We start from the raw sequence: 25,164 nt of genomic DNA on the forward strand, positions 1-25,164 counted from the left end.
GCACAGAGGGCATAGATGTTTTTTTTTTCTCTGTTTCAGTTTGAACATGAGGAGTGGAGATGCAAAACATCATTGGATGGTAAGGAATAACAGCTTTCAGTTCTCCAAAGAAAAGTGCATAAGTAAGTGAGACTCGAGCCAAGAAGAACTTTATAAGGCAGAGTCACCCAGTGTGTATATCGCCATGCCAGCTTGAGCGTACAGTTCGCAGTGGTGTGTGAGGCGGCTACACCCAGTGACAAACCTCAGAGCACAGTGCTAGACCACAGTCAAGGGATGGATGAAACACACACACAACGTACACACACAAGTGGTGTCAGGAAAGTGTTTGCCCCCTTCCTGATTTTCTATTGTTTTGGATGTCACAATTAAATTTAAAGTTTCAGATCATCAAACAAATTTAAATATTAGTCAATGACAACACAACTTAACACTAAATACAGTTTTTAAATGAAACTTTTTATTATTAAGGGAGAACAAAAAAATCCAAACCTACATGGCCCTGTGTGAAACAATTACCAAAAAATCCTGAAGGAGAATGTCCGACCATCTGTTGGTGACCTCAAGCTGAAACCAACTTGGGTTCTGCAGCAGGACAATGATCCAAAACACACCAGCAAGTCCACCTCTGAATGGCTGAAGAAAAACAAAATGAAGACTTTGGAGTGGTCTAGTCAAAGACCTGACCTGAATCCTATTGAGATGCTGTGGCATGACCTTAAAAAGGTGTTCATGCTGGAAAACCCCTTCCAATGTGGCTGAATGACAACAATTCTGCAAAGATGAGTGGGCCAAAATAACTACACAGCGCTGTAAAGCCTGCTGGTCTCTTGCTTAGTTTTCGGTATTTGTGCTGTATTGCTTGGTGGTACCCCCTACTGCTTCTGTTTTGTGTTTCTCAGACGCTGTTTCACCTGAATTGGGCGGAGCTACGGGATGAGCACAGCTGCGTTCCATCGGCTCATCTTCTTATTGTTTGGTGTGGGATTATTCCTTCGTTGGGACGCTCCTTGTCACGCTTTGTCTTACCTTGTCTTTCAAGACTCCTGTTTAGCGTCTCTGCTTGTGCCTCACGTTTTTCTAACCTTTTTTTTCGCCTCCTGCCACATTAGTTGCTCATCCAAGTAGCCTGCCTGACTTGCAGGTAGTTTTTTTGCTACTCTTTTGTGCTCATTAGTTTGTCCGTCTTTTTTCGCGGTGCAGCTCGGACTGTATAGTGCACCGTTGCCCTCAGTTTGTATTTTTGCGTTCTTACTCAACTATAGTAAAACATAATTCCTACCTGGAGTTGCCTCACTCTTGCATCTTGGGATCCACCTGCTCTACTCCACGCTCCAATTGTCACAGTAAGAGTCCAATGACAAGTTATCGCAAACGCTTGATTGCAGTTGTTGCTGCTAAGGGTGGCGCAACCAGTTATTAGGTTTAGGGGGCAATTACTTTTTCACACAGAGCCATCTAGGTTTGGATCTCCCTTAATAATAAAAAGTTTCTCTCACACACTGTATAAACAACATTGTTATAATGAAGTAAAGACAAAAAAGTAGCTGATAGCAGAAGCGTCCTTAGCACTGAGGGAAAAACATGACTTGTTTCCAAAGTAGAAACCAAGCTTCACCCTTTATTTGGAAATTGTTTGGTGGTACCTGTTGTTGTTTGGTACCTTTTTGACATGAACTTTGAATGAAGAGTTCCCATCAATGATTAGTCCCAGGTACTTGTGGCTGGTGACCACCTCTAAAGTGTTACCATGGGCAGTTTTATTTGAGGGGATAACCTCCAAGCGAACTGATGCATTGGAAACAAACTTTCGTTTGATTTTTGCAGTATTTGAAACCGGTTTCAATTTCTACAGATGAGACTGCACTGTATCAAAGGCAGATTGCAAGAATTCTAAATGTCTGCGCAATCGGATGTGAGCGGCAGTAAATTACAGAGTCATCCGCATAAAGATGGTATGAGGCATTTGGGATGTTTGCACACAGATCATTAATGGAAATTGAAAACAGAATGGGTTCCTAAGGCTGATCCTTGAGGTACACCTTTTGTGAGCTCAAGAGAGGTAGAACTAACTCCAGCCATCTGAACACATTGCGAACTGTTACAAACAATAACAAATAATCGGCAAACCAAGAAGCAGCTTGTTTGTTGATGCCATTTTCAAAGACTTAGATTAAAAATAGAAGTTAAAGGCTCGGCAATGAAGTCAGTGGCCAGCTTTAGAAAAAAATGGACACAAACTATCAGGACCAGCTGAATTTTTTGGAATCCAACTTTTTTAGCACACCACAGACCTCAGAAATAGACACAGGTTCAAAATGAAAAGGGGGGGAGGCAGGTTACAACAGAAGTTTCATTTCGTTTAAAGTAGTGTTTGTAAAAATCATGATTTTATTTTATTTTTTGAAAAAAAAAAAACTTTCCCACTTGATCTGGGTACATCCCCGATCGTTTTCTTTTAAGTCTGAGTAGTGGGTCTGAGTAACAAAAAAAAAATAAAATAGCACTATTTATTTCCCCCCTTACTTTATTTTCTTCTTGTGTTTCTGATTTCCGTGTAACATCTTATTTGCTTCTTGTGTCCCGGAACCATAGACCGGAACGAACAGCAGACGCATATGTTAAACGTCACACCCGTCGCCATGTCTGTAGTTTTTTTGGTAACATAGACTGTACAAATAACGTTGGTAACGTTAATTAACGACAGAACATTTCAACTGGCCGATTAAAGTAGCAAGCCACATCTAGGTTTTCTGAACGCAAGCGTGCGTATCTGCGGATAAATTACGACACAGCAATCACTGTTTCTTTGTGGTACTACACTACCCAGAATTCTTTGTTTTCCACATGGGAAGCTGGCGAAGAGGTCACAACACAACCACCGGCAAGTGGAAGCGAGCCATCGCAAAGGTAAATATATGTTCGGTTTAAAGCCTCTTTGTTAAACTCACGCGTCTGTGTAGTTTTGTATGCTTCTGTTAACATCCGGTTGTTGGTCACTCGCGCATTTTGCTACAATACCCTGCCGGTCGTATGACATAACACCCCCACGTTTCAAGTGTTACATTACATACATGGTTAAGTACTTTATGTTCAAAACAATAACGAATGTCTAATTCACTGCAAGCAAGGGAAGCTAAATTACTTCTTCCTTGTATCCTACTGACCATGACATATAAGCCAGGGTATCCAAAGTGCGGTGCAGGGAACATTTTCAGCACGCAGCTCGTTGTGTCTCCGCTAATACGTCCCATATGCAGAAATGTACCAGTGTTGAAAGTTTCTTTGCATTTGAATAAACTATAGGAAAGGTACAGAGTTTTGTGTTCTGGACCACAACTTTTGTCGTACATAAATGTTCAAACACGAGGGTGCGACAGCATATTTCGTGATAAAAGTTACCATACCTTGCGCCCTATACATGGCACCTCCGCACCGTCACCAGTGGTCAACCAAATATAGCACGCCACTTAGGCCTGTCGCGTAATCGATAAATCGATTCGTCCAACGTAAAAAACAAAAAAAAACAGGTCGATAAATTGAAATGTGCATGTATACGTGTGTTTCGTCTGCTTGTTTCTCTGTGCCACACAGGCTGGATGGCAAGAGGGTTCGCTCTGCATCAGTCTGTGCATCTGGGTTCTATAGTGGAATGAACGGAGAGAGTGGGCCCCCATGTCATTCAGCCTCTTTGTGCAGGCGGGGCTACTCGTGAGTGGAGTACAAAGGGTTTATTTAGCTTCACGAGGCAGCATGTGCTAACATGAAGAAGGCGCAGAAGCGATGGTTTCTGAGGCGAATGCCACAGCTGACAGCCACAGTGTGGGAACATTTCGGTTTTAAACAGAATTTGAACACGGTAAGCGCATGGACACCGACGACCGACACGGACACTTTTCTCAACTGGGAAAAAAAAAAACTATCAATGTAGGTGCCTCGGGCAGCGGAGCAGGAAACATCTCATTCATGCTTAGTCGGGAATAATTTCTAAATACATGGTCTTCTCAATCCCACCGACACGTCTTCCAATGAGGAAGCAGTGGACATCGGGGGCGGTGCCTGTGGATTGGCAGATGTGAGCTACAATACAATATATATGTACTGTAATTTCAGGAAAACAGATTTGTACATACTGTATATATAAACCGCACCAGATTATAAATCGCACATTCTCAAGTGATAAAAATACATATTGTGGCGGAAAGGGTAGCTCTTTCTTTGGCAGGAGCCAATCACAAGCTATGAGAAAACTCCGAACGAGTTTATCAACCCATCGGAAATTGCAGAATGTAATTACTCAATATAACAGTCAGACTCACGGTGTCATCTCAGATAGAAGGCTAACATCAGCACACAGCAACTTAACACTCAAAAGGTAGCTAAGAAATATACAAGACAAGTACCAATACGAGTTTGAAATAAAAAACACGAACTATTTTAACTTCTTCCAGAGCAATTCATGGGCCAATGGCTTCTGGGCCACCAGACGGAGCTCGGGAGCTCATGAGCTCCAGCCTTGGCGGAAATCTATGCTCTATAGAGTGGTCTTTTTTCCATACGATATCCTTTTTCTTCATGTTCTTTTCCCCTCTCAGAGTGCGGCTGATGGCTGGCCGGCTGCTGAAACTCTCCTCTTTGGCCACGGCAGTGTTTGCCTCCTCTGGAGTTTACCTTTACAATCGACAATTGGATTTCAATGACCTGAGTTTGATCCGCTTTGGACGAGCTGCTGCCACTGTAAGTTACTGCACAGTTGAATGAATCATATCTTGGAAATACATTGATTGTGGCTGCACAGTTAATACGTTTTAATTGTATCTGTGATGTGGTGAGAGTTGGGCATACGGTTCGTAGTAGTAGTTACTGGCCTACAAACATGACACAAAGACGAAACCATGGCGTATATAATTTGTCATAAGTCTGGTTTTGCTTGGCAGATCAACGATATTTAAAGACTTATACAATGGCAATGCAGTAGCGGGTGGCATATTTCATACCTGGGCCTTTAGCAGGGACAGCGGCGAAGAATTAGTCAGGAAAGAATAAACGGTAGCGCAGTAATGTGGAGGTACTTCGAATGCGGAGCAAAAAAACCCCCATCTTTTTCACCACTTCAAAACTTGCCACAAACTCCAATAAGAGGAATTTGCCGGACTCCTGTTGCGTTCCTCGTGAAAGGAAAAGCAAAGTGGTATGTTGTTAGAAAGAAGTGTCCTACAACATTGCTAAGATATGGTCCCCGTTGCAAAAGTGGAAAAAACGGCTTTAAAAAACGGCTGAAAACGATGGACTCGCGATGTCCAGCGAGCTTCGAAGTCACAAATATTTAGCACGACAAGCTCTACCACAAATGTACAAGGAAGTTAGACAGACACTTGCTAAGCCTGATGCAGTGGACAGGTTGGACATAATAAGGACATACTTGTGTCTTTGACATTTGAAAATTTCCTCTTAAACTCCTTCATATTTTGTTCTTTTGTTATTACCTGAGGATTATATTTGACTTTTTCTATGTTTATTTCAAAAAGAGAATGGCCTAAATTTTTTTTTTTAATTTTAAGTTTTTTTTTTAATGTGCATCTTGCATGAGGCTTTAAAATATATATATAAAAAAAAAAAAAAACATCTTCATGTTAAGTATTTATTTTAATAAAACAACTTGACACACATATTTGGCTTTAATTTTGTGTAAACTCACTTTGCTTAAAAAATCTAGGAATATATCTTGTACACTAAGTCCCCAACTAACGAACACAATTGGTTCCAGGCGACCGTTCTTAAGTCGAATCGTTCTTTAGTCGGGGAAAAGGTAATATTAGCAATGATATAGGTACTACATGTACGTGTATACATATACAGTATATGTGTATGTATGTAAATATGAGTTTGGATGCAGTAGTAATATTAAACGAGGATAATTAATGAAAAAAACAATAATAAAAATAACATAATAATACGTAATGATAAATGTTATTTACCTTTGAAGAGGAGTGGTCGAGCATATGTCGTTGGTGGTAGTGGTGGAGCAGGAGGAGGAATTATTGAAGAAAGGACAAATCTTCGTCGTCATTAGACTCCTCTTTGTAATGATAGTGGATGCCATTGGTACAGAAGTCTTCATGTGTTCCATAATTCCAACCTTGCCTTTGTAAATTGTTCCTATGGTTGAGCGATTCACTCCATAAGCACGCGCTACATTAGCCATTTTCTCGCCACCGTCCAACTTCCTGATGATGGCCACCTTCGTTTCCATAGAAATTGCTTGACGTTTCCTGCCACTACTACCAGCACTTGCACTCGATTTATCAGCCATGATAACGGATAACAAACGTCTCTGCAAAGTATCGAATGGGGTACGAACGCCGTGCTCCGAGATGTTATCAGCGACAAGTGCAGACGAACTGAGAAAGATCGTGCGAGCAGGATGCTGCTACCCACCATTCGTAGCGGCGGAATGGCGCGCAATACGAAAATAGCGCCTTTGTATTTCGAAAAAATTTAAATAACAAAATATGGCAATTTTCGAAAAAAATCCTGAAAAAAAATAGACCAGTCGGCTTGTGTTCGTATCTACGAGTGTTCTCATGTCGGATGTTCGTTAGTAGGGGAGTTAGTGTATATCGATGGTCAACCTAAATATATCGGGATATGAGTTTTGGTCCATATCACCCAGCCGAAATTTCAACTATCTCCTTTCTACTTCTTGTAAAATTCCTTCTGGTAATATTATGAATTTATTCCTATAATATTTTGACTTTATTCCCATAATATTATAATTTTTCTCCAACGTAATTTTTCAAAAATTACAACTTTACTTTGTTTTGTTTGTTTCTCATATTATTACAGTATAAAAAAATGTATTTTCTTTCTTTAATATTTAAACTTTATGCGATAAAATGTGGTTATTTTTCCTCTTAATATTAGAATGTTATTCTCATTAAATGACCACTTTTTCTTGGTCAATTGCAACTTTTTTCTTAATAATTTGACTTTATTTTTTGCAAAATTACTGATGAGTTTTCCATTTTTGCTGGTGGGTTTTTTTTTTGTTTTGTTTAAGTTGTCTTGTTATTTTTAGAATGTGCTGCAATGTGCCAATAAAAAAAACAGCCATGGGCCACAAATGCCCCCGAGGCCACACTTTGGACACCCCTGGCTTAATACCACCACTTTCACATAACATCTATTAAAAACCATCAATAATATACAAAAACTGAAATTAAAAATGTGTGACGTGACAGAATTGGGGATGAATACCATAATTACCAAAGCAACAAACCCAGTGAACACGTTATCTTCGCACAGTACATCATCTGGAGCGGTACACAATCAATATTTATCTAATGACATGACATAAACTTATAAAAATGAAATGCACTCACCACACACTTGTAAGCACTGGTGTGGAGGACTTCCTGGGGCAAACAAACCCTTTCCCAAGCTGACATACATATATAAAATCTATATATAAACTCACATATTTGTTCATATAACTCACACAGAACAGAGCACCACCGTCTCTGTGTCCTTTTTGACAAAATCTAAGTGAAACCAATAAAAAAAAAATATTTAATGTATATGTGTACAGTATATACACATACTTATAAGACCCCTTTTAAGTGTTTTCATCTTTGTCTTTCATGCCATCTAGTGGGTTACTGATGTAACTACAGTACAGTGCACCACAGGTATCAAGAGCTATTGGCTGTCCTAGAAGTCACTAGATGACGCCATTGGCTAATTTGCATATTATTTGCATATGATTTAAGATGCTGTGGGGAAAAAAAACATAACTTCATCGCCTCCAGCCTCTACCGCTTACCTTGCAGTTATGACTACTTGTTTAACTTATCGCACATCATTCTCCTGTCACACGTTCTGACGCACTGACAGGTAAGTGACCGAGTCCAAATGAGGCTTGAGTGCAATGAGTAGTAATTTAGTGAAGATTAAGAAACATTTACGTTTTATATCCCGCTCTGTAAAACAGGGCGAGATCCTCCCCACCGGCGTTGCGCCTCGTGCATGCGTGATTCATGGATGCGTGAAGCTGACTGTGCACTGACGGCTTGTGACTACTTTGGGGCAGCACCCACTGCTGCTCAGTGAGAACAGAAACTGCAGATCAATACGTGCTTTCAGTTTTAAGTCCCAAAATACCAGGAAACTTTCAGATGACGCCAGAAAAAGTAGCTAGATTTGTCGCTAGTCACTTTTGAGAAAATAGGTCGCCAAGAGGGTATGGAATGTTGCCAGATTTAGCGACAAACTAGCCAAGTTGGCAACACTACCATATGCACATGTGGTCGAAATTGTTGGTACTCTTACGCCAAAGGAGGAAAAAACCACAAGAATCACTGAATTGATTGCAAACTGACAAACGAGATAGGCTCTTTGTGTCAGATGCATTAAAGCAGTGTAATTGTTTCTTTATCTTTTCAGTCCTTCTACATGTTTTTATTGTGTTTGTTCACAGACTGCTGTCATCAGCTATGACTACCTCACTGCTTTCAAACACGTGGACTATGGCACAGAGGAGTATTGGGCCCTCAAGTCCAAGGTAGGTACTTGTGCTCGTGCATATGAATAGCAATTTTTCAAACTGTTAGCACTTCTGAAAGTTCTGAAGCATAAGATACAACGGTGATTTTGATTTGTGTTGTGTACCCAGTCCAGTTTGTTGTTGAGGAATGACCTGCAGTAGCTTCCCCTTGTGGGACTAATAAAGGATGATCTTATCTTATCTTATCCTTCCTGCACTGCAGATGCAATAGTTTGCTGCCGAAGGAGGTGCTCAGGGCCTCCGCGATATCGTGCATGTCGCGGGAAGAGTGGAATCAGTCAGTTTAGCCAACATCCTTCTGTCAGCCACCTCCTCCCTGGGACAGAGCCAACACACGATAGCAAATAACCCTGCAGAAGCCACCACAGTGTCATAGAAGGTCCATAGTAGTGACCTGCACACACCAAAGGGCCGTAGTCTCTTCAATATATAGAGATTCATCTGTCCCGTCTTGTTCAGGGTGTCTGTGTTGTTTATCCAGTCTAGTTTGTTGTTGAGGTAGTATTCAACAAGTATTCAAATGAATCCACAATGTCAATGTCTCATTCCTGGATGGTCACTCGTGTCCCCACACCCCACACCACACATGGTAGCGCTGAGTCAATCTTCAAAGCAATCACAAGCTCCTCTGTCTTGCTGGTGTTCAAGTGGAGATGAGTTATGTGCACACATGTAGAGAACTTCTGCGGATGGCAGTGCCTGGAGTTTTGTGTGAGGTCTAGAGAGTGAATAGTAAGGGTGAGAACACAGTCTCTTGGGGAGCCCCTGTGCTGCAAACTTCCACATCCAAAGTACAGTTGCACAGCCTCATGTACTGTGGTCTGTCGGTGAGGTAGTTGATGGTCCATGCAGCCAGTTGATGAGCCACTCCTGCCTCCTCCAGTTTCCCCCGCAGCAGTCGCGGTTGGATGGTGTTGAAAGTGCTGGAGAAGTCGAGGAAAATGACTCTCGCCGCTCTCCCAGTGGTCTCCAATTGAGACAGGGCCCTCGTGCAGGGGGTCACGCTGATGCACGGATGATAATCCAACTGCGATGTGTTCATGGTCTTCATGAGGTGGACGGTCAACGTAACAGGTCCTTAGGATGAGGTATTTTTTTAGGATCATGACCAAACGGGGGAGTGAACTTGACTAGAGGGCAGTGGGACAGTGAGGGCAAGGTCAGGGTGGTGTGAACAAACATCCGCTCTTAGCGGGAGAGCGCTAACAGCTGGTCCCTAGTGTAAACAATAGAGCCATGGCTAAAGGGGGTCCCCTGAGTGCCTGAGTGTTAAAAGTAGTGCAAAAGTCACAAAAGTATTTCCCCGTGTTGCGCAATTCCGTAGGGGTTGAAACCAGAAAGTAAAAACACACAAGAAGAGGCAACCATTAAAAAACACAAAGGAGGGCAGATAAGAACATAGAGCTACTGCAACCAGCTGCCACTCAAGCGGCACCATCTCAAAAGAACTTTTAACGTTATGACAATAAGAATCCAAAAAAATCAAACTGCATTCAAACTGTAGGGTACATGAAAAACTGTAAAAGAAAAGAAATGCCTGAGGCAGCCAACTCATACTACAGAATCAGCACAGACAGTTGACTTAATGAAGTATGCATTCTCAGCGGAGACAGTAAAATCTGCACCCCCTAAGCTTGAAGCCATTTAGTTTCACAAAATATTCTGATTTATTAATAACCGCTACCCAACTGGCATTACTAGCCAATCACTCCTTATCTTTATGCTGTTTGATACAAAAGTTTGATGACCAGTCTGCGCACAACTTTTTTTCCCCTGATGTGCGGTACATAGTTGCCTCCACTAAAACATGCATGTTAGGATAATTGAAGACCTTAAATTGCTGATATGTGCGAACGGCTATCTCTGTGCCCTGTGTTTGTCCGGCGTCCAGTCTAAGATGTACCACCAGTGTAGACCAGTTGACCAATTAGTGGGGCGCCCTGCACCCCAACGCATGTGCGGGTTTGCATGTATACATTTCTAGATGCCCATTGTGATGCAGACTGTTTTCTAAGGATAAAATACTATCTTATATTCTAGTCAATACGGTAATTTAGCTTTATTAATCATCATCCCATATGTTTTTAAGTGCAAGCATATGAGACTGATTAAAAACGAGGAATTAATCAGTGAATTAGTTATTCCCTGTAACAGGATGAATCTCTGTGATTTATGGAAATGTGATAATTTTTATTTTAATATATGTGATACTTAAGTTCAATAATTATTCATTCTCTTTGACAGCCTAAACGTAACTCAGTCACCTCCCAAACACCAACAGTTGCCCCTTCTATTGGATTGTACTTTATTTGTATTGTATTTGTACTTTATTTATCCCACAGCGGGGAAATTCACTTGTTACAGCAGCAAGCAAGATACGCAAGTAAAGAATGCATAGTGACATAGTGACTACACATGGTTCAGGTGGTGCAGGTGTTGTAGAGCCTGACAGCGGTCGGTAAGAAGGACCTGCGGAACCTCTCCTTCTTACACCGTGGGTGTAACAGTCTGCTGCTGAAGGAGCTGCTAAGGGAACCCACAGTGTCATGTAGGGGGTGAGAGACATTTGTTAAATCTGTGAACACTTTGTCAGTAAACTTCCAACATCTTTCCATGCAACAGCCAAGCAGCTTCCTGCCTCATATACTCACTCAATGGCCACTTAAGCAACCAGTCTTCCTGGAGGCTCATCAAAGGCTGCCCCACTGCACCAATTCCACTCATAGCCAAATACAGTTGATCTCAGAGCAAGCATGTCAGCACTTTGAAGTCTGCCATACATTGTAATACTAGAAAAGCCCTCGGGAGAGCGCAGACCTCCGCCAAGCCCTAAAGTTCCCCCCATATTGTGATTTACACCATAAATATTAGTCCTACATTTATTTTATCTACATATTTAGATTGCTAACGTTAGCATACTAACACCCAGCATAGTAGTGTCAAGTGTTTGTACAGTATGAGTGTCTAGCTATGAAAATGGCAAAACATTTAAAGTATCAATCTATCTATGACATTAGATAGATAAAGTATCTATCTATCTATCTATCTATCTATGGTAATATGAGTGTAAAGGTGACTATAGGGGTGTTTCATGAGTTTTAATACCATATTTAGGTTATAAACAGGTTTTCTATGCTCTAACTAGGAAAATATTCCATTTATTGATAAAGAATCCTACTTTGCGGAAGTCTGTATCACAGTCGGCTCAGGAAGCAATTTACCGTGATAAAGGAGGGATTACTGTAAATTGTTCCAAAAGTTTGGACGAAAAACCAAAAAGTACAAACGCAGAATAAATGTTTCCACATAAGAAATCATGTAAATCAGATTTATACAAACAAAAAATATTTTGTAAAGAATATTCAGAGTTTTTCATGCAGAAAGCAATGCAGAATACTAGGGATGGTCCGATCCACATTTTTTGGCTTCCGATCTGATCCGATTTTTGTAATAGTCCTGCCGATCCAATCCGGTACAGATCCTTTTTTAAAAATTGTATTTATTAATTTTTTTAATTATAAGCTTTTGTTACAAACATGAATTTCTGAAATCAAATATGGTTAGGAAAATAGCTGTTCAAAGCATTAAAAATAATGCAAGATCCAATAAAAGTCCATCCAATAAAAGATCAAATTGGAAAAAATGGGCGTGCAAAATACTTTTAGGGTACGACTAATCATTTGACGTGGTTATAGATCAATTTGTGGTGTGATTTGGAATATATGAAATTTTTTTTAAACAAACACCTCTCTTCAACGCAATACAAATTTATTGACGGTCCTGAGAAGAAAAAGCCAGCTGTTAGAGCAGCACTTCCCGTGCAAGCTTCCACCACAATGACACAGCAGTCCGGGCGGGTGGCGGGAGTCGAGTGGCAAGCAGCTTTGAGGCGCATTACCGTACCTACCATGTTGGAGTGTGGCCCAGAGTCACGAAAGTTATACGGCAACCAGATCGTCCCGATCTCGTTGTGGAAGCCGATATTATCCGATCTTCAAAATACAGCGGCTCGGCAGCCGATCCCGATCCTGAGGATCGGATCGGGACATCCCTACAGAATACATACTGTATAAATGAGGAATGACATGGATAAATGAACTTTTAACATGACTTTTATCTTTATCGAAGACTTGTTGGTGAACACAGAGATGAATGAGGGACTTGGGGAGGGGACAGAAGAGTCACGCGGACGCTATTTTACTCGAATTCGTTACAAACTTAACTTTAAAGATTGAACGGTTAGAGCTGTACAGAGCCATGTCAAAACATTTGAATATTGTGTAAAAGTGAATTTTCTTCCATAATATAATTCCAAAAAATAAACCTGCATATATCCTAGATTTATTACACATCACCTGAATTGTTTCAAGCCTTTTATTTTTTTAATCTTGATGTTTATAGCATTTAGCTCATGAAAACCAAAAGCCCATATGTCAAAAATTGGAATATTTCATCAAAACAATAAAAAAATGGGATTTATAATACAGAAATTTCAGTCCACTGAAAATTCTGTTTCATTGCTGTATTCAACACGTGATTGCGGCTCCTTTTGCACGAATCACTGCTTTAATTCGGTCTGGCATGGAGGCAATCAGCCTGTGGCACTGTTGAGGTGTTACGGAGGCCCAGGATGCTTCAATAGGGGCCTTCAGCTCATCTCTGTTGTTGGGTCTGATGTTACTCATCTTCCTCTTCACAATACCCCACAGATTCTCTATGGGGTTCAGGTCAGGTGCATTTGCAGGCCAGTCCAGCACAGTAATACCGTTGCCATTAAACCAGTTACTAGTGGTTTTGGCACTGTGGGCAGGTGCCACGTCATGTTGGAATATGAAGTCAGCATCTCCAAAAAGGTTTTCAGCAGATGGAAGCATGAAATGCTGAAAGATCTCCTGGTAGACAGCTGCATTGACTCTGCACTTGATAAAACAGAGTGGACCAACACCAGCAGATGACGTGGCACCCAAATTTTCACAGACTGAGGAAACTTCACACTGGACTTTAGGCAGCTTCTGTCCTGTGCCTCTCCAGTCTTCCTCCAGCCCCTAGGACCTTGATTTCCAAATGTCAGAGGTCAGAGAACGTCAGAGAACAGGACCTTGGACCACTGGCCAGCAGTCCAATTCTTTTTATCGAAAGACCAGGCCATTTCTTGTTTTGTTTTGGGGTCAGGAGTGAGTTGACCCTGGGGATCTGGCTTCTATAGCCCATTTGTAGGATACGTCTGTGTTGTGAGCTCAGTCAAATTTTTGAAGCGGCTCTGCTTCAGAATTTTCTTAAGCTTCCGGTCTTCTCTCCTGCTTGTGCAGCGTTTCCTCCCACATTTTGATCTTCCAACAAGCTTTCCTCTTATGTGCTTTGAAACAGCACTTTGTGAACAGCCAACTCTTTCTGAAATGTCTTTTTGTTTCTTGCCCTCCTGATGGAGGATGTCAATAGCGGTCTTCTGCTTATCAGCCCGGTCAGAAGCCTTCCCCATGGTTGTGGTTTTGTCATCTGAACCAGGCTGACAGGTTTTTATAGGCTCAGGGAACCTTAACAGGTGTTGATTAGCTGGTTTTTAAATTAGCAAACTCAGTACTTTGAGACTGACTAACTGAGTACTGTCAGAATATTCTAATACTATGACACATGGATTTTGGGGTTTCTTGAGCTGTATGCTATAAAAATCTAAATTAAGACAAAAAAAGATTTTAAATAGTTGACTGTATGCGCAATGAACCTAGAATATATGAAGGTTTCAAAATTTGAATGATATTAATGAAGAAAATGAACTTTTACACAATATTGTAATTTTTTGACATGGCTCTGCATACTTGGTCACTTCAACTTTATTGTAAACTTCAGCAGCAGATAAAATCATCATTACACACACTGGCCCACCTGACTTTCTGTTATGTGTCTCTATTAAATCATTCCCCATGCAACCTGCATTAAAGGTTCCTACATTACAATCCTTCATACATTGCTATGAGTTCCTTTTTAATCATGCTGGCCTGTGTAGTATAATATTGTTTTATTAACTTGTTAGCTGAGTGAGTAGATATTTATTACAAGTTGATTATAGAAAGACAGTTTTATTAACTTGTTAGCTGAATAGATGAACATTTAATTTAAGTAAAATATAGAAACACATAAGATAAAGTACATTCACATAATCAGGGGTCTGATATGGACACAGAATGAAGCAACTGGGCCAAAGATAGGATGTACTATGCTGGGAGTGCATGTGCTATGATGAGTGTTCTACCACGTCAGGTAAAACGCAATTCTCAGCTGTTGTCATCACACACACAACCCCGAAGAATGCAAAGTATAAGATATCTTGGCGCCAGATCACACGTCAGCTGCCTGGGAAAGCACCTATAAAAAGCTGGGAGCCCATCGCTTGGGGCGGACTCTCTCTTCTTCTGGTCAGGAAGCCGCAGGAGGACATTAGGTTATGGAGAATTCCATCTCTAACACCTGGTTGTCTCCAGTAGTAGTGCCAGGCCCGGTGGTGCCTGGTTAGCTGTTGCTAGCCTGGGCCTGACCAGGTGGTCATTGGCCGGTTGCTGCCGGAGTTGCGTTTTCGATCAGGCATTCACGTTGCCATGACCTGCCGATGGCCAAGTCAAAAAGGCTTGCCAAGGTTGGACGCAGGAAGACAATGATTTCCCATTTCCTAAAAGATCCTGAAGGTTATGGAACAAAAACGTCAAGTGAAATATACGTTTACGTGTGTCTCCAAAAAATATTCTTGGTTGTGACAGATGATGAGACAGATTAACTGACAAAAGAATCCAATACATTCAAACAAACATTCATAACAACCAAAAAAAAAAATATATATATATATATATATATATATATATATAAGGGAAGGCTGGCTGATGGCGATAGGTCCTTATCGCTGGACTGACAAAGCAATTCTAAATGTATCTCACCCCCACCCTTTTCTTTCCCTCTCAGGGAGCTCAGGCTCTTCAACTATTAGCATCTCATTACAAGCCTTGCCAACAGCTGATTGGGAAATTAAATGTAGCTTATTTAACACACATGAATAATACATGAAAGCCTTGGCCTTAGGCCATGGCGGGTGGTTGGGGATGGGCGCCTGAAATGTTGAGATTTTGGATTAAAAATGAAAAAAAACAAATCAAAAACACAACAATAATAGTAAATATAAATACAATAAATAAATAATAAATATTGTGGTTAGAACCAGTCCTACACATTATCAATAGTTAAATAGATTTTTTTATTGTCAAAATTGTCTTACTCAAATTGTGGGTTTTACAGGAATATTTGACAGGAATTACTGTTACACACACAGTACAGTTAGTAGTGCCACTGTAAGCTATAATCATGGTTCGGTACATACCTCGGTTTAAGGTCACGACTCGGTTCATTTTAAATACAGTAAGAGAACAAACAGTAATGCCACCTTGACAATTGCACAAATTTTTCCTTCGCATTGTCTCGCAGTTCGCCGTGGCGTTGCGTGTCAGTAGATGGTACACCTAAAAAGCGTGAAGACTAGTTGGGCATTGTCACGCATGTTTACGCATAAGTTACGCATAGGGCACGCATTTCGTGACCACAAATGGTGCACCTTGGCACGAAATGCCACGCTCCCTCACAACTTATTTGCACCTAAGTCAAATAAAGTTTACGTCTAGTGTATGACACTCGTGACGCGCATTATTCCCGCATGGGTATGCATTGTCCCGTGTGACACCACGCAACAGCAGGCATCAGCTCTGGAGAAGAAGCTCTCATTGCAGAAAAGAAAAGGTAGGTCCCTGTTACCTCGCGATTAAAGGACAATATTGGTTCATTTAGAACGACACGATTAAATCGATTCAATACATTTTTTGCCAAAAATTCAACCAGTCTGACTGTGAAATAAATACCTGGAAACTGAACAGTGGAGGTAAAGTTTCCTAGATTCATGTATTTTTTTTTATTTTTTTCAGCAAGGGAATCGGGTATATACAAATGAATTATGGATATAAACAAGTAAACAACAATTGATGGCAAACGGATTCACGTTTTATTTGAATAAAGGGCAACCAACACTTTCGTTTGAATTAAAAATGAATGAATTAACAGGTTGAATTAAATCAAGTTTGTGATTCATTGTGATTGATAAAACATGACTTGAACTTTAATTTGATAACCTCATTCACTTCTCTACCACAAGTATTAGAGAAGTTAGAGCCAATTTCATAGCGGGAAATAGTACCTTTGGTTCCCATTGCTTTAACATTGAGTCAAGACAAAAGTTGTGATCAACCCACGAACCTTGGCAAGTACAACCGCACTACAATATTTAATAATTTAGGCTGTGACGTTTGTTTTAAAAGAACAGAGTAGCCATTTACAATTTTTTGATAATCCAAAAATCCAGGGAAGAAAATCAAGTGTCATTTCATGTACTACACACGCAAGAGTACAAATTGCATTTACGCAATAATCCGGGGAAAAATTAACGTATTTTGCATACATATGATCAGATTTTAACAAAATTTTGTCTGCAAATGGATATTAAAGTGACTTTATATCCTACATACCTTTTATCCTGTCCTGAAGGTCCAATCCATGAGTTTCTAAGGCTTAAAGTTGGACTTAAAGCACTCGCATGACTTGATGTGGTCCAACACCATATAAAGTATGTAAGTACAAATTCAGTATAACGCGTGACGATGACATCACAGGCAGACTGAATCGAGTGTAGTGTCCAAGGTGTGGGGCAGTGATCCCCAACATGTGCTCTTTAAGAAGGATGTGTCGGCTCCGTTGTACATGTGCCAACCACACTGTAACCTTTGGCAACCACAACAGTCGCCTTTACATGACGTCATCCGTGCATCCCACTCAACAGGCATGACTAATCAACTTACGCCAAATCAAACTGTTACACGAGAAACGTTTAACGTCTTTATCATTAATGTGCTAAAATACACATCCATATAAAGCCTGCCATGTTTAAATCCAATGCTTCATTTCCTAGCATCGATTCAATCGATTGATTACCTTTTAAACGATGTTAGATCGATATATGTCGTCCGGAATGGCAAATTGTTGAACACAGATCGATGTAGTTACACCCCTAGTATTACTGCTTTCCGAAAACCAGGGGAGAAAAAGTTAAAAGGAAGGCACGGACAGTGCGGATAAGGGAATGGCTGTCTAGAAGGCATGGTCAGTTATTAACAACTTCACAAGGAAGAAAAGGCAGAAATGACTTTCCCCTGACTTGTTCCAAGAGGTGGTGGAAAAATTAACCCATTCATGAGAATGACACATGCTTTGATACGCATTGCCCAAATTACGACAGCTTCTGCTTGGAATGTTTGGACCAGGGCTCACCAACGCTTTTCCTTGTGAGAGCTACTTTTTTTTTTTTTTTTTTTTTTTTTTTTTTCGCCCGGACCGGAGCAGGAGGGGACAGAGAAGAAGAGAAAAGGAAACGGGGGGGGGGGGGGGGACAAAAACAACAAAAAGAGAGACAAGAGACAAGGACAACAGCAGCAACAACAACAATTGTGACAGAACAACAGAAACATACAGAACGACATCAGCAAATAAATGTCCGTGACAACTATAAAGACGAACAAGGATAAAGGACAAATCAATATCAACAACCACAATGACAAAGCTGTCAATGACAATCAGACATAATAGCAGTCATGAAATGATGAACTATGACAGTGATCACAATGACAATACTGCATTGAAACAGTCGCACACAATAGCAGTCATGAAATGATGAATTATGATAGTGATCACCATGATAATACCGCATTGAAACAGTCACACATAACTGTAGTAATGAAATGATTATCCATGATAGTGAATAGAATCAAAGTTACTGTAATGCACATCATTGTAAAAAAAAAAAAATATACATATACACACATACATACATACATACACATACATACATATATATATACATATATATATACATATATATATATATATATATACACATATATACCGCACATACACACATATATATATAGTCATACTGCTGAAATCACCGTCGCTGTAATAAAACCAACAACATAATAACACCCTGGTTAACTCAGTGAGTAATGTGGGGAAGTACGTATGTACTGTGAGTGTGCATATGTACAGGTATCTCTGTATGTAAGGAAGACTTCATATATATATAAAGGTGCAGGAATGTGTGGGCGTGTGATTGTCACTGAGAGTGCATGAAAGGAAAGGGGCCGCCTTCCACCTCCCAGAGAGCCCCGCCCCAAATAGCAAGGCCGGGCCCCGGCCGCCAGAAGGCCACCAGGCCCATAGGGGCAGGCAGCACAAAGATCAGTGCCCCAAGAGCCAGCCCAGGGAGCCCCCCCCCCGGGAAGACCAGTAAGGGGCCGAAGAGAGGTAATCCCAGCCAAGGACAGGGCGCCAGCAGGCCGGAGGACTGCCAACCCCTGAGACCAGCGAGAGATCACACCCCACAAAGGCAGACGGGTACCGGGGGCCACAAACCGGCAGGCCCAGAGACGCCTCCACAGCCGGAAAGAAGCCCGCCCGCGCCGGAAGCGCCAATTCCCGCCCACCGCCACCCCCACCCCCAGGGAGCGGAGCCCGGCCCGCCCCGGGCCAACCCCCGCCCGACCCCCGACACAGGGCCGCCCCGCCAAGGGATGCAGGAGGCACACCCTCCACCCACCCGGCGGAGGCACGGGCGGCAGAGATGTATCGCCCAGCACCTGACCCCACGGAGCAAACCCCTGTATGCCCCCCCCCCCCAAAATAAATAACTAAAATAAATAAATAAATAAAAATACACACACGCACGCACATACACACTCCTACGCACCCACACACACGCACATAAACACTCCTACGCACAAACACACCCCTATGCGCACGCTCATACACACTCTTACTTACTCAAGCGCGCACACACACACACACACACACACACACACACACAGTGGTCGACTGCCCGACACCCGGAAGCCCCACCCTATCCCCCGTTGGTAACCCAAGGAGCAGCGGAGCCGGGGACCCCGGGGTCCCAGACATACGATTCAGAACCCAGGGGCGGAGAGCGCAGACCGCCGGGGAGCAGGAAGACACCCGGCCACACCCCCCCAGCGGTAGGACGCCGCCAGCGAGGCAGACAGGGGAGTCAGCGAGGAGGAGAGCGGGAAACCGAGCAGGCAGGCGGGAAAACGGGCGAGCAGCCAGGCGAACCACCACACAGCGCCAACCGAGACCCGCGGGCCAGCAAACCCCGAAGAGAGAGCGGGAGCACCACACCCCAAGCCGCAGGGAGGCCAAGCACCAGAGCCGAGAAGGCGAGACCAGCAGCCGACCAGCCGACGGCCCCCACAAACCACCAGAAGCCAGACCAGCCACATGCCACCAGAGCCGACAGCGCACCACCCGCGCACCGGAGCCCCACCCCCGACAAGCCCACAGACAGACCGGGGGAGGCGAGGACACAGACAGCGGCCCGGCAGCGCACAAAGCGCAACGGCGACAGACGCCCAAGCGCCCGGCAGAGCACGACCCCCCCCAGCGAGCCCGGCCCCAGGGCACCCGCCCCCCCACCCCCACCCCGCCACCCAGGCCCACAGTACCCGCAAGCATGACCAAGCCCCAACCCACCAGCTGGCCCGGCGCCCCAGCAGCCGCCACAGCGCAGCAACCACCGGCCGCCGCGAGAGCTACTTTTACAAAATGAAAATGGCCAAGAGCTACTCTTTTTTGTAACATTTATTTTCAGAGCTTATTTTACAACCAAACAAAGCGAATATGCTTGTTTTACCAGAACATTAGCAAAATGCTGGTGTCCACAACTCACATTTTGTATTTCAGAATGCATTTCTTTCTACTGTTCTTTCATTATTAACTGAAAACCTGAATGAAAAGCAGGCTTGCGGGCACCTCATGTGGTCGTGGGGGGGTACCTGGTGCCCTCGGGCACCATGTTGGTGACCCCTGGTTTGGACCGTGGCAGCTGTTGATCTCGGATGAAAAAAGTCTCTCATATCTTACTCATCGGCTTTTAGTAGGGATGTCCCGATCCGATTAGGATCGGGATCGGCTGCCGATCCGCTGTATTGTGAAGATCGGATAATATCAGCTTCCGCCACGAGATTGGTTGCTGTATAACATCCTTAACTCTGGGCCACACTCCAACATGGTTGGTGCGGTAAAGGGGCCTCAAAGCTGGTTGCCACTCAACTCCCGCCATCCGTAAGAAGAAGAAAACGCAACACCACCATGGAGACATGTCTGCGGTGTACCGTGGTGTTAGTTTCACGTTGGACGTTGGACGTTGGATATTCAACTCCGTAGCTACAGCGGTAGTTCCCCCTCACTATGCCCGGACTGCTGTGTCATGGTGCGGGGAGCTTGCACGGGAAGTGCTGCTCTAACCGCTGGTTCTTTATACTAGGCACTGCCACTAAATTACTATTGTGTTGAAGAGAGTTTGTTAAAAAAAAAATCACACCACAAATTGATATATAACCATGTCAAATGATTAGTCCTACCCTAAAAGTATTTTGCACGCCTATTTTTTCCAATTTTATCTTTTATTGGATGGACTTTTATTGGATTTTTTTTTTTGGATTAGAGAGCTGACTCACAGAGGTTTGCTACAAAAGCCAAACAATATTGCTGGTCCTGCTGTGTAATAAAAAAGTACATTCATCAATAATTTGGTTGTATTATTTTTAATGCTTTGAAGAGCTATTTTCATAGCCATATTCAGTTCCACAAATTGATGTTTGTAACAAAAGCTTCTTGGGGAAAAAAGAGGGATCGGTACTGGATTGGATCGGATGTGCAAGACTATAAAACAAATCTGATCGGATATTCCTGTGTAAATATCCCATGTTACAATGTGGACACCTATGGCTTATAGACAAGTGTGGCCTATACAGTATATGTACATTTTTTTTGGTCTTTAAATGTGGTGGGTGCGGATTCACGTGTGGCGCACGAAGATTATGCAAGCAAGAAATTTTGAGCATTTCAAAAATGTTTTTAATTTTACGCATACACTACTGGTCAAAAGTCTTAGAGCACCCCAATTTTTCCAATTATTTATTGAAATTCACGTCCAATGAATAGCTTGAATGAATGCTGGCTTGACTGTACTTCATCCATCCGGACCACCCAGGGTTGCACGGCCCTCATCAGTAAACAGAATTGTTTGAAAATGAATCGGCATGTATTTGTTGACCCACTGCAACTGGTTCTGCTTGTGTGTATTGGTTAGGAGTGGCCAAATAGTAGGTTTATGCATAACTGCAAGCCTCTGGAGGATCGTACACCTTGAGGTTCGTGGGACTTCAAATACCCGTTTGCTCCTTTGCAATGGCTTTTTAGGAGGTGCTCTCTTGATTCAATAAATTTGTCTGGCAAATTCATTATTCATTCATTTCTTATTATGCCTTATTATGCCTATCAGCACAATCCCTGCTGTCATCTGAATCAGCGACAAATTTCTTCTTTTTTTCTTCTTCTTTTGTGAATTGTTGAATGTTGTCATGCCTTGTCCAAAGCATTGCAATAATTGATGCTTTTTTGTCAGTGGAGAGATCTTTTTCTTCCCATATTGCTTGAAATCTGTGGCATTGTTAATAATGTGAAACATCATTTTTAAGTAGCCTTCTTTTTATTGGGCTCACCTGGCAAACTAATTCTGACAGTTGTCCGAGATTGATATCAGTAACCCAAAGAGCCCCAAGACACAATGCCATCCATGAATTTCATTGAAAACCAAAAAATATATATGTTTATGATACTAAAATCCCATTTGCATAATAATTTGGGACAGTGTATATAACAAGGGGTTGTACTTCCACTTCCGGATAATGTACGTTGTTGTTGGGACCGAGCCGTTGCTATAGCGGTGGTGTTGTGGCCCATTTATCACGTCACCGTACATGCTGGAAGCTTGTTAGATCCACTGCCACCTAAGCTCCTGTTTGCAGCACCACTGGCTCTGAAGCGGCAAGTCTCCACTCTTTGGAATACATACGAGTTCACTGATTGTCATGGAAGCCCTCGAAGTCTATCTGTCACAAGTAAGCTTCACTCTCTCCGCAAACTTGAGTGCACTGCACAGTGCACACTCGGCAGCAGTTTATATGGGTGATTTATGATTGAGAAGTGCAATAGTAACAGTTTGAGCAGTGTGGATTATTTTAGTTTTGGTAAATGAAAGTTCCCTATTGCTTGAAGTGCAGCATTAATAGTTGGTAGCCCTGGTTCCCATCGCAACCGAACAATGCTGGCACACAGTAGTGAAATGCATTGATTGTATGTTATTATTAAATAAAAGAAAGCACATCATTTACAAAATATATATACATGTACTGTTATTTACAAAAATAAAATTCATTTTGGTTCGGAGCCACCCACAGACCAGCACAGGTACCAAAGGACTCCTAGTTGAAAGGACATAAATATATTAGACACGAATTTCAATGTGAAATGCATAGATTTATGTATGTTGGCATGTCTTGACTTCAGGAAGAGAGATGAGATTCCTCTTCAAAGCATATGCTGAGAGGCCTTTGCATCCTCAGCTGCATGAGAAAAAGGCGAGTGCGCCAGTAGTTGGAGGAAGCGGCCGTTTTGAAAAAGTGTCTTTTCATTACCGAGATGAAAGGAGAGAACAAAATGCTGATTCACTCAGTGCATCTGCATACTATGATGCAAATGCTCTTGCAACAGCACCCTGAGGTTGGAAATAGACAAATCGTCTTCATCATTGCTGTTCACATATGTTGAAACTTCAGTGAATGCGTCATCGCGATCTGAAGTCACCGTGGGAAAAGGTTTCAAAGCCAGTGCGGATGGTGATTAGTGTTACTTCTCTCTGGAGGTACAAGCTTGACAGCATTGGCTTTTATATACAGTAAATGTGCTCTATTTTAAATGTTAAACGCACGTTTTGCAGATGTCTGCATTAGTGTTTGGGGTTGAGTGCTTTAGTGCTGGCTTCACATTATTCTAATAATTAATAAATGATTTTCATTCATTCATTTTCTATGCTGCTTGTCCTCACTTGGGGCGCGGGGGTGTGCTGGAGCCTACCGCAGCTGACTTTGAGCCAGAGGTGGGGTACTGATGGCCAGCAAATACAGCACATACAGATAAACAACTACGGCTGTAACTAACGATTATTTTCATAACCAATTCATTGGTAGATAATTTTTTTGATTAATCGATGAATCTGATAAAAAAAAAACAACACATTTCTAATTTCCGCCTCTTTCTTCAGAAATAAAAGATTGAACATTCTGATAAAATAATGTTAATAAATGTTTGTCAAGTAACTTCAGTAAAACAATACATGTACACAAAAATACAATCATGATAATTTTCTTAGTCAATTAATGTGAAGCTTGTTGTTTCAATTAATGGGGTAATTGGTTAAGGCCATAGATGGACCAAATTAATATGAAGCAAACACCTACAGTTAGCGATTAGGTCCGCAACATACAGTATCACTGCCAAAGTCAAAGCTGATATGTGTGAATATCTTGTTTTGGCTAAAACACAAAGATTAGGGGTGTCCGATAATATCGGCCACCGATAATTATCGGCCCGATATTGGCATAAAATGTGATATCGGCCAACAGTGGTATTGTTTTTTTTCCTACATTGAAAGCCAACTTCACAAAACTGCAACATTGTTGAATCATGTATTTAATACTGTGCCGCTCACAAGCCTGTGAGGAAGAAGTAACTCTTTATTTAGCAAGCAGAGTAACATTCCACATATCATTCTTCTTCACGCTGTCTTTAAAGGCCCTGTCACACCTTGACGATTTAGCCAGCTTACGCCAACGTATGAAAAATTTGGCAAATACGCTGGCGTACGTCGAATAAGTTATGGGTAAGTTTTGTATAAGTTAAGAGCACGCTGAAGCACTCCGGCATACGTTGTAGTACGTCCAAGTCGTCCAAAAATTTTGTGCATGCACAAAACTTTTCAACGTAGGTCAACGTATTATTCATACGTAATATGTCAACATACCTTCAGACAAAACTGTGTCTTCTTGGCTCTCTTCTTGGCAAGGGTTGGCTGAGAGGATATGGAGACCGCTGGGGAAGCAGCTTCCAATATCATTGACGATGCCTGAGAGGTATTAGAACCTGCGTCACCTCCATCAGAGTGAGAGTGGGAGGGGGAGGCTGTGGGTGGTGATGGATCCCTCCGTCACTGCCCTGATACTTCTTGGAGGCGGTCTTCCAAATTTTCTTCGGCATGATGGTGATGTTGACACTGTGATGTCTAGTGAGGTTGTGATTTGCGTCATCAAGTGGCAGCCTTTTTATAGGCTACGGCACGTGATCGTCGGCCATACGCTGCCGTGCGGTTTGCATAGGTTAGACTGGCGTTGGGCATGAGTTGTGAACGCCGGCAACACTCTACGCATTCGTTAGTGTAAGTTGTCTATAAGTTATAGAAACTTTCTATATAAGTTACTAATACGTCATGTATACGTCGAACTCGTTATGAATATGAAGAAAATGTCTACAGTTCAACGTATGCCATCAAAATGATCACGTCGGGCATGCGCTGGCTAAATCGTCAAAGGTGTGACAGGGCCTTTAAGAAA

At 42.2% G+C, this 25,164-nt stretch overlaps 1 protein-coding gene across 2 annotated transcripts in view; it reads left to right on the plus strand.

Annotated features, from left to right (window-relative positions):
• Positions 1-2,837: 2,837 nt before the first annotated feature.
• Positions 2,838-25,164, plus strand: part of adck1 (aarF domain containing kinase 1) — a 66,169-nt gene continuing 43,842 nt past the window's right edge. For both annotated transcript variants that reach the window (XR_008573463.1, XM_054796823.1), the window contains exons 1-3: positions 2,838-2,910; positions 4,596-4,737; positions 8,477-8,560. Coding sequence is in view for 1 of the 2 variants with exons in the window: in XM_054796823.1 (XP_054652798.1) it covers positions 4,606-4,737; positions 8,477-8,560 (216 nt within the window). In the remaining variant the exon portion in view is untranslated. The remainder of the gene's footprint in view (positions 2,911-4,595; positions 4,738-8,476; positions 8,561-25,164) is intronic.

This window comes from Dunckerocampus dactyliophorus, chromosome 13, assembly GCF_027744805.1.
Source record: "Dunckerocampus dactyliophorus isolate RoL2022-P2 chromosome 13, RoL_Ddac_1.1, whole genome shotgun sequence".
NCBI classification, from domain to species: Eukaryota; Metazoa; Chordata; class Actinopteri; order Syngnathiformes; family Syngnathidae; genus Dunckerocampus; species Dunckerocampus dactyliophorus.